This window comes from Lampetra planeri, chromosome 32 (assembly GCF_965212315.1).
Source record: "Lampetra planeri chromosome 32, kcLamPlan1.2.h2, whole genome shotgun sequence".
Taxonomy (NCBI): Eukaryota; Metazoa; Chordata; class Hyperoartia; order Petromyzontiformes; family Petromyzontidae; genus Lampetra; species Lampetra planeri.
The window spans coordinates 848,185-858,043 of record NC_136138.1 but is presented as its reverse complement, the minus strand read 5'-3'; the positions used below and the strand labels follow the sequence as shown (position 1 = coordinate 858,043).

At 53.3% G+C, this 9,859-nt stretch overlaps 1 protein-coding gene across 1 annotated transcript; it reads left to right on the top strand.

The window, feature by feature from the left end:
• Positions 1–3,224: 3,224 nt before the first annotated feature.
• Positions 3,225–8,212, top strand: LOC144729271 (protein BTG1-like). Its single transcript, XM_078609400.1, has 2 exons — positions 3,225–3,789; positions 6,977–8,212. The coding sequence occupies exons 1-2, from the start codon at positions 3,621–3,623 to the stop codon at positions 7,324–7,326; spliced, it is 519 nt and encodes a 172-aa protein (XP_078465526.1). The 5' UTR covers positions 3,225–3,620; the 3' UTR covers positions 7,327–8,212.
• Positions 8,213–9,859: the final 1,647 nt, after the last annotated feature.

The window sequence follows — 9,859 nt, the reverse complement described above, 5'->3', positions numbered from 1 at the left end:
TACAATAGATCGTGTTGTATGTAGAACTTATTTTGCATCGTATGTAGCCAACCGTATGTTAATCTGACAATATGAAATGCAGTGAAGTGTTTGATGACATACTTTTGTGCAAGATTCACTGTCATTCAACTTACACAAGATACAAATATACTCTGCTCAATTGTTACGTAAATATTACAGCTTCCATCCTCAGGCAGGCAAACAAGCTAGTTTGATAAACTCTATTAGAACGGCTACAATTATTTTGATGTCTCAATTTCAATAGATTCTCTATTTAGTCTTGGCCGATCAACTGTTGTGATGTATTGTGAGGATTATAATAAAGTGAGAGACTTACTACCCTTGTTGATTAACTGTGAATAACCCAACCAATAATAGGTACTCAGATTGACATGATCCAAACTGGTGCTTTTGCAGAATGCGTAAGACTGAAAGATTGTGTACGTGCAGTTCACATCGCCTTTGTGTATTGTCTCACTTGTAAGAACGACATAGGTTACGCTCACACGAGTGCGTGTGTGGACTCCACGCGAACGTGAGCGCCGTTTCTCTCGGTGTCTCTCTCCCATCCAGCAATGGATGGGAGAGGATGGGACACCATGGATGGGGCTGACGATGAAGTGAACATGCGACCCGACACCCCGTGCGATGTCTTGAACCAAAAAAAACCGCTCGAGGCGGAGGAGGGGCACTGATGCCTAATCGAGAAAATGGTCTCGACACAACGCACGTCGCGCACGCACCCTGGGCAGAGGGAGGGTGGAGGGGGGTAGAGGGTGGGGGTAGAGAGGGTGGAGGGGGTAGAGAGGGCGAGGTGGGGGGGTAGAGGGTGGGGGGTAAAGAGGGCGAGGTGGGGGGGGTAGAGGGTGGGGGGTAGAGAGGGCGAGGTGGGGGGGGGGTAGAGGGTGGCGGTAGAGAGGGCGAGGTGGGGGGTAGAGGGTAGGGGGTAGAGACGGCGAGGTGGGGGGAGTAGAGGGTGGGGGGTAGAGAGGGCGAAGTGGGGGGGTAGAGGTGGGGGGTAGAAGATGGCGAGGTGGGGGAGGGGGGTAGAGGGTGGGGGGTAGAGTGGGCGAGGTGGGGTGTAGAGGGTGGAGGGGTTAGAGAGGGCGAGGTGGGGGGGTAGAGGGTGGGGGGTAGAAATGGCGAGGTGGGGGGGGGTAGAGGGTGGGGGTAGAGAGGGCGAGGTGGGGGGGTAGAGGGTGGGGGGTAGAGAGGGCGAGGTGGGGGGGTAGAGGGTGGGGGGGTAGAGAGGGCGAGGTGGGGGGATAGAGGGTGGGGGGTAGAGAGGGCGAGGTGGGGGGTAGAGGATGGGGGGTAGAGAGGGCGAGGTGGGGGGGGTAGAGGGTGGGGGTAGAGAGGGCGAGGTGGGGGGTAGAGGGTGGAGGGGTAGAGAGGGCGAGGTGGGGGGGTAGAGGGTGGGGGGTAGAGAGGGCGAGGTGGGGGGGTAGAGGGTGGGGGGTAGAGAGGGCGAAGTGGGGGGTAGAGGGTGGGGGGTAGAGAGGGCGAAGTGGGGGGTAGAGGTTTGGGGGATATAAGGCAAGGGGGGGGGGTAGAGAGGGGAAGGGGCGTAGAGGTTTGGGGGGTCAGAGGGTAAGGGGTAGAGAGGGCAAGGGGGGATAGAGGGGGTTAGAGGGTGGGGGGGGATCGAGGGTGGGGGGGGGTTAGAGCGTGGGGGTTAGAGGGTAGGGGGGGTTAGAGGGTGGGGGGGATAGAGGGTGGGGGGTTAGAGGGTAGGGGGGGGTTAGAGGGTGGGGGGGTGGTTAGAGGGTAGGGGGGGATAGAGGGTGGGGGGGATCGAGGGTAGGGGGGGTTAGAGGGTGGGGGGGATAGAGGGTGGGGGGTTAGAGGGTAGGGGGGGGTTAGAGGGTGGGGGGTTAGAGGGTAGGGGGGGATCGAGGGTAGGGGGGGTTAGAGGGTGGGGGGGATAGAGGGTGGGGGGTTAGAGGGTGGGGGGGATAGAGGGTGGGGGGTTAGAGGGTAGGGGGGGGTTAGAGGGTGGGGGGGGTGGTTAGAGGGTAGGGGGGGATCGAGGGTGGGGGGGTGTTTGTGTCGCTCGCTGACGTCGCACGCGGTATTTTTAGCGCCGCGTGACGTGCGCCGCCTCCCATTGGCTGTGCGGGTGGGACCCGCGCCCCGCTCCAGCACCGTGGCAGCAGCAGCAGTCGTGGCACCACCACGACGCATCCACGGCGCATTCCTCTCAACCCCTCGTGTATCAGTGCTGCACACCTTATTACACACCAGTTCACACATTACTGGTCACCCGTGCCCCTATAAATGTCGATGTTCATCCTACAAGGTCGCATCACGAGGGAGAAATACCAACGTAGTCGTGCCCCTATTGAAACGGCTGTGCGCCGTACGGACCTGAAAACTACAATTTTCCCTGAACAAGAACGCGGGGTAAACCGTCTGGGTTGACAGCTTCGAGCACTGCGGCTCAAGCACAGACACAAGCCACCATTCGCCACTAAGTTGCGGTGACATCATCCCAGGGCTGGTGCCAGGCTAGGTGCACTTTTGAGGCCGTCTTCGCGTGAAGTGTTTTAAAAACTAATTTTCTTTAGAACTGCTTTGTGTGTTTAGTTTGTTGTCCTTCCGCCGCACATCCGATTAGCGCGCATGACTACGTTGGCTGCGAAATAAGTCGCCATACAGTACGCACACGTGTGGGAGGCTCGCCTCCCATTCGTTGGACTTCTTTCGCACCCTACGTAGCCAAGCGCGCTAATCGGAGGAGCGGGGGAAGGCGGGTTGACATGAGATGGCGGTGACGATGACGAAGGGGCAAGGCCGAACTCCACACACTGCGAGCGATAACCACGGCGATATTCCTCGGACTTCGCGAGGACATTGGCGGTCGACGCCGCCTCCTCGTCGACTTGTGTCGCGGTATCGAGCGCGCACCCCGCCCGCCCTCTCCCTCCCTCCCTCTCTCTCCCTGCCGCCACTTTGTTTGGGTTTCTGCGCTACAGGTCCCGGCCGCCGCCGTCTTCTCTCTCTCGACTTCTTTGTGGTTCAGAGCCCCCACCGCCCTCTCAGCCCCGCCCCCTCCTTCACACCCCCTCAACCCCGCCCCCTTGTTACACCCCCCCCCCCGCCGTCCGTGACGCACCGCCACCGCGCTCTGATTGGCTGTCGTCGCCTCGCCTCGGACGTCACGGCCCCCCCCCGACTTCCGGCGTGGGGCCGCCTATTTAAGCGGCGCCCCCGCAGTGGCCGCTGACGTCAACGCGAGAGGCAGCGAGGAGACGGCGATCGCACTGCGGCTCCATCACCACCCACACCACCCACCACCACCCACACGGAGCGGCGGACCGAGAGGGAAGGGGCGGCTAACGACGTGACACGGTCACAGCTGCGGAGAAGGAGACGGGCGGGCGAGAGACGCCAGCTCGAGACGCGCGACTTAAGCGACGGAGGGGTGTGGTGGGGAAAGAGCCGCGGAGTTGGCGAAGCGTTCACGGCGAGGCGAGGAGGCCAGGAGGTGGCAGGGGGGCGACGCGGCGCGTGGTGGCGAAGCGCAGCGGCTGTCGTCGCCTTGGGTGGAACAAAGCGAGCGCAGCCGCCGCCGTCTCCTCTCCCTCCCGCCGCCTTCCTCCTGCTAGGGCCCGGGTCCCATGCGACTGCGAGCGAGCGGCGACGACGAAGACGACGTCGAGACGATGACGACGATGAAGCTGGAGATCGAGAGCGCGGTGTCGTTCCTGCGCGACCTCCTGCGGGGCGCCGGGGTGCGCGACGGGCAGCTGCAGACCTTTAGCCAGGCGCTGGGGGAGCTCCTCGCCGGTGAGTTTACCCCTCCCAGCCACCACCCACACGGGGTGGGGGGGGGGTGAAGAAATGACGAAGTAATAAACTACTACAGTAATAAAACACTACAGTAAAAACTACGACAGCCACGACGACGAATTAAAGTGACCTCGAGCGGTGTTGGTGACACGGGGACGCGCGTTGAGAGCCGTGGAGGGGGTCCCGCGCCGATGAAGCGCCTTGTAATATAATGTATTATATATATTTATTATCGCTGCTACAGCTATGAACTGGGATTGGCACGAGTCTCCCGGGGCCAGGCCGCGTGTGTGGGGGGGGGTGCGCGTCTCTTGACTCTGCTGCCAAACAATGGAGGGGGCGGCCGCGCTCTGCTGCTTCTGCGATGGCGATCGCGAGCCCCCCCCCCAGGGGTTATGAAGTAAAACATTCACTGCGATGCAGATGATTGTAGCCCGCCCACCCCTCAACGCGTGTTTAAATATAAATCTGTTTAAGCGCAATTGTGTTCAAGGTTGCCCAGAGATTGGCGGTCAACTCTGCTGAGACGGCACAGGCTGATGGGGCCACGGGGGGGGGGGGGGGGGGCGATGTCGCCAAGGGCACGGGGCCCCCTCCGGTATGGGGGGGGCCGGGCCCCCCTCCGGTATGGGGGGGCAGGCCCCCCTCATACAGTCGCCCGATATTGGGGGGGGGGGGGGGGTTCGTCAACACCACAAAGCCACACGGCGGTGTTGTACTGCACTTCGGTGGGCCCCAACCGGCTGGTGGAGGTGGCGGGCGAACTCCCTGCCAAGTGATTGACGCTTGGGGCTGATGGCGTCGTGTTCGTCTCGGCCGCCATCGCCACTTTGTTACTCGCAGCCCCGCCCCCCTCGGCCCCCACCCCCTTGCCCCCGCCGCCCTCAGCCCCCTCCCCGCGTGACGTCATGGGTTTAACCCGAGCCCCCTGCGGTTACAATTTAAGAAGGCACTCCGTGACCGTGGTATATTTATATTATTATTACTACACAACAGCGCTTATAAAGATATAATTTTTGTTTTATTAGACACAACCACAGCACTTTCAGCTTATTTATGTATGTTTTGAATGCACACAACAGCTTTATATACCTTTTTTTTTTTTACACAACACCATTGTGTGTGCGTCTAGAATCGTGGCGTTGTGCTTTTGACCTTGCCGAGAGATGATCGCCGGTGGACTTGGTGGTGTCCTCGTGCGAGGCGGTTCATGACGACGCCTCGGCGTACGCGACTTGATTGTGACGGCAGCGGCAGCAGCATCGTCGCATGCCGAAGAATTGTCGCTTGACTGCTAATCTGACATTTGTGAAATGGTTTGGCGGGTAGTGGTGGCGAACATTGAAAGCCATCCTTGCCGAGTCGTAGGTGTTGGGTGGGGGGAGGTCTTTGAGACCTCGTGGGTGGATGGCAGTGTGGGTTTGGGGGGGGGCACAGCAGGTGCTTGGGTTTTCCCTCCCCATTGTTCGTGAGCGCGACCCCCCGGAGCTGTCCATTCACACCGCGGCTCCACCAGAGCCCCCAGCAGCAGCAGCTGCTGTGAACAACGCGGACACGTGGCCACAGCTCGCGTCCACACCTCGAACGGCCGCTTTGTTGTCGACCAACACAGGCGCCCATTAGATCCCGAGCGAGTTTTTTTAGACTTAAAAAAAACCATGTGGCTCTGTGTCCATAATGTGCGCCTTTCGCCCACATGTATCGCCTTCCCCATCTGTGGTGTACCCGCTGAGGCTGTGGCGACGCATCCTATCCAGAGCAGCACCGGATTAGATTTGTAAAATATTTTCCATATGCTTGCGGTGGGGGGGGGGATTCAAGTTAATCGAGTCCAAGTTAACTTAATTTTGTTAGGAGTGTACTGTAGTGGGGACACTGACCATAGCCCCCTAGTCGGCATCTATAAATGAGTTTTTTTTATCAAATATTCACATGGTGCCTCCAAGGTGAAGACTCATAACTTGGTGGCCTTTAATTTGTCCATCTTAGCCATAAGACCTACATTGACAAGCGCGACGTCTAACAGTAATCTACCACTGCAGTGGAGGGTATTTTTAATAGCTTTTATAACTTTACATTAGCATTTGTTTTTTACCTGATATAAAATACAACCCCAGTGTAATGGGGTTGGTGGTGCTGTTTACCTTCGGGCAGCAGTAAGCAGGCTGGACTCTGGACGCACAAAACCTCTTGACCACACGACTGTTAATACACGACGGTGGGGGCGCTGAACAAACTCGCACTTTGTGACTTTTGACGGTAGCCCCCAAAAAACCCCCTCCAGGGCCAGCGAGGAAGCCAAAAGCTCCTCCCGCGCACTCCACATGGCGGGCCGAGGGTTTCTCGTGCACTGCGAGTTACAAAATGGCACCCAAAGCAGCTGTCTGTATGACGGTGGCGAAATCGAATCGCACCTTTTTTTGCCGTGATGTTATTTTTACACATTGATTTGGTTTTAGTAATTTATGGGGGGAAAAGTGCTTTGTTAGCTCGTGCTCGGCAATAAATAAGGTGGCTAAACAATAATTTGCAACCATTGGCTGAAAATAGATGACGATAAGTCAATGCTAACTGCCGATTATCGACACGGCTAGTAGCTGGTCAAGTTGACTAAAGCCAGTGTCTGGGGATTTCCCGAAGCGCTACGCCTGAGTTGGGATAGTATTTTGAGCAGTTTTTTCCCCCTTCCGTGGTCGTAATGGCCGTTATCATGTCGAGGTGGGTGGTTTTGCTGATAACAAAAATGACACCCCCCCCGCCTGCTGCTGCTGTTGTTCCTCTCGGGGTGGGTTTTTTTGCATCGTGGCACCATCTTGTTTCACAACCTGGGAAGGCTTCCATTTTGCCAAAATATTTCAACTTTGATTTATATCTCACAAACCATACAGACATAGGAAGTGTATGCAGGCTTATTGGATTCCGAGTTGGTAGAACAAAACATTTACATTTGAGAGGTAATAATCTGGAAGATGTGACCGATGGTGTTGGGTTTCTCTACAACTGGATTTTACTTTCCATCACTTTGCTTGTTCCAGAAATTAGTTTTTCAATCTATTTTAACTGAATAAACTGTAGCCCTGAATGTTTGCCATTTTTGAAGTTGTTCATGTTAGCACAAACAATCACCAATTAAACAACGTGTTTTGTCATACATTTTAATGCGAATCCTTTCCCCCTGCTGCAGAGCGCTACCAGCACCACTGGTTCCCGGACAAGCCGTGCAAAGGCTCCGGCTACCGCTGCATCCGCATCAACCACAAGATGGATCCCTTGCTGGGGCAGGCCGCCACCCGCATCGGACTCGACAAGGTGCAGCTCTTCCGACTGCTGCCGAGCGAGCTCACGCTCTGGATCGACCCCTTCGAGGTGTCGTACCGCATCGGAGAGGATGGCTCCATCTGCGTGCTCTACGAAGCGGAACCGCACACCTTCCACCCTGCTGCCACCCCAATCCTTGAGGCCCCGCACGGCCTGGGACTCCTCGGCAGGAGTAGCCCACCACGTGGATATGCCATGATGACTGTGTCCGGATAGTACTGTAGAGTTAACGGAGTCTCCAGAGAAAGCTTGGACTTTTAAAAAGGGTGGTGCGTTTTATTCTGGGGGTTTGGAAAGGGGAAATATGGGCTGCTTAACATAATTTCTCCTTTTTGGCTGCACTTAACTACATGCTAAAAGCATTGTTTGTGAGTGGTGTAAATCTGGGTAGTTGGCAAGATGTGAATTAATGTCTGGATAATGCTATGTAACTGCCAGTATTGAGCATTATGCGATTCATGCACTGTAATGAACTTGTGTATCTTAACTAAAGCAGCACAAACTACTTTAAACATATCAAAGGCAGTAATAGCCAACAATAGCAAGTGGTAATATGTAAAAATAAACTTAGTCCCTTTCCAGTGTGTGTGCCATATTCTGTGAATTTTAACTCAAACGTGGCTGGCCACAAGAAAATATATTTTTCTGGAAAAAAAACCCCTTAGGAGTTTTAAATTGTAAGCTGCCTTGGTCTTGAAGCAACTTTAGATATTTGCATTCAATGCTTTGCATTGTGGGTACCCCTAAAAACGCACCACCCTACCTCTATGGACTGCCACACAGTGCCAGTGTCGTTAAGATTTGGTTAGGTTTTTTGTGAAGCAAATTGTTATTTTGAAACTTAGTTATAACAATTTTAAATGGTAGAATTGTAATTAATGCTTAGTACAGTATTTGTTTTCTGGACTAGTTCTGTTTATTTTGTGTATGTAGCTTTATATTCTGGTTGAAAGTTGAACACATTTTCTGAAATTGTGTATATTTGTAAATTTCTGTACATTTGTTGCAGCAAGTTGTACAGATTTCTATTTTAAAATGAAATCGCCAAAGTTGGCTGTACTTTTTGTTTTGTAATAAAGTCGATGCCTTCTTAACGTATAAATATTGTCATCACTTTTTGCCAACTTGAGCTTGCAACTTCCCCTATTGTCTGGTTCTTTTGCAACGATTATGCACTTGTGCAATTACCACGGATGTGAGGTTGGGAGCATTCATCTCAAGTAAACATTGAGTTGGGTTTGCATACGTGCCATCCCACCAATGACTGAGCTCAGCCCGTTAAAGTGACAATGGGTCTGCTTCATGTCCACCCCTGAAGTATTTGCAAAAAAATAGTTGATGCCAAGTTTTACATAGCTGTTATGCTCATGGCTATATAAACTCCATACTCCATTGGAACCTCATTTGCCAGTAGAAAAATATGATAATTGGTTTCTTACCCTTTTATCTGGCAACAAAACTGACACCTTTTGGTGTCATCTGGTCCAACACCATGTGAGACTAGGCTTTAAGAAAAGCTGTCTCGGGTGTGGACCAATCAACTTCAAGGACCGTGCATACATTATCAGTTGTGTGTTTTGTTTGCATTCCGACCGCAGGTATTGTGGTCAATGCAAACATGACTCCTTGTAAAAAAGGTGTCAGTTTTGTTGCCAGATAAAAGGGTAAAAAAACAATTATCAAACTCCCATACTGTTGTATGACCTGAAGAATAAAAATTCTCCATGATGCTTATGGATAGTTTTTAACAAATCCGTGGCCTTGTATGCTTATGGATGGTTTTTGACTAGAAATCCGTGGCCAGAAACATTTCTCCAAGGGTTGTTGGTCCATTGTAGGTCGACTTGCATTGGACCTTGATCAGGAGACGCCCCTGCGTGTACAAGATGGGGATTCAGTGTGTCCAAGGGCTGAAAAGCATGTCGCCACATGCCCAACAGCCTGGCCCACGACCCACAATGTCAACAAAGGTCCGGCTGACATGGTAAACCAATCGGTGATGGTCGTGGAACACTCCCTTGCTGTTTGTAAGGTGAGCTCTTGTTGATTTCAGTTAAGTCCGGTTTTGGCGGATGTATTCTACACAAGCCACAGCTTGGCTGAGTACATGGCTTGTTGCACGTAATGCAGTCGGCCCTTAAGATGTTTACCGTGTTATGGATGCTGCTTTTGACTGCGATTGGTAACTTACAATGTGGTTCCACTTTTGGAGTGGAAGCATGCGGGTGACATGGAGGAATTCGCGTGTGGAGTTCGTCTGAGCACCGGTTAAATACCGCAACAATTAAGCGGCAATAAAAGTGATTCTTCATACGTTGAGGATTAAATCTTTAGATGCCACCGTTACGTGGAGTGCCAAGACAAAAAGTACAAATATGCTTGGATCGTGATTGGGTATGATTTAGGAGGCGGTGCAAGGGGCCCAAGCAAGACCTACATGGCGAAAGAGCCCACACTGACACGTCGCACTAATGCTAACGCTCTGTGTCACATCTAGCACATGCATGTTGACCCAGACGCTCCGGGTGCATGTATATTTGGCCGCGCCAAGTGCGGCCCGGCAGCTCCCACAATCGTCCGTGCAGTGCAGCCAGATCCCCTTTCCCCAACCAAATATGGATGAGGAACTAGGTCACGTAGCCCAGGAGCGAGCTTGGTATCAACAACGAGACTGCGCGAGAGGCAACCAAAACAACAAGAAGAGACATTTTTTATATTTCAAGACCCGCGCACTGCAGTCCTTCAAGAG

What these genes read in the sequence shown, in the direction of transcription:
- LOC144729271 (XM_078609400.1), top strand. Translation starts at nt 3,621, where the DNA reads ATGCGACTGCGAGCGAGCGGCGACGACGAAGACGACGTCGAGACGATG. An exon ending in GCTGGGGGAGCTCCTCGCCG is followed by an intron (nt 3,790 to 6,976) that starts GTGAGTTTACCC and finishes CCCCTGCTGCAG; the next exon opens with AGCGCTACCAGCACCACTGG.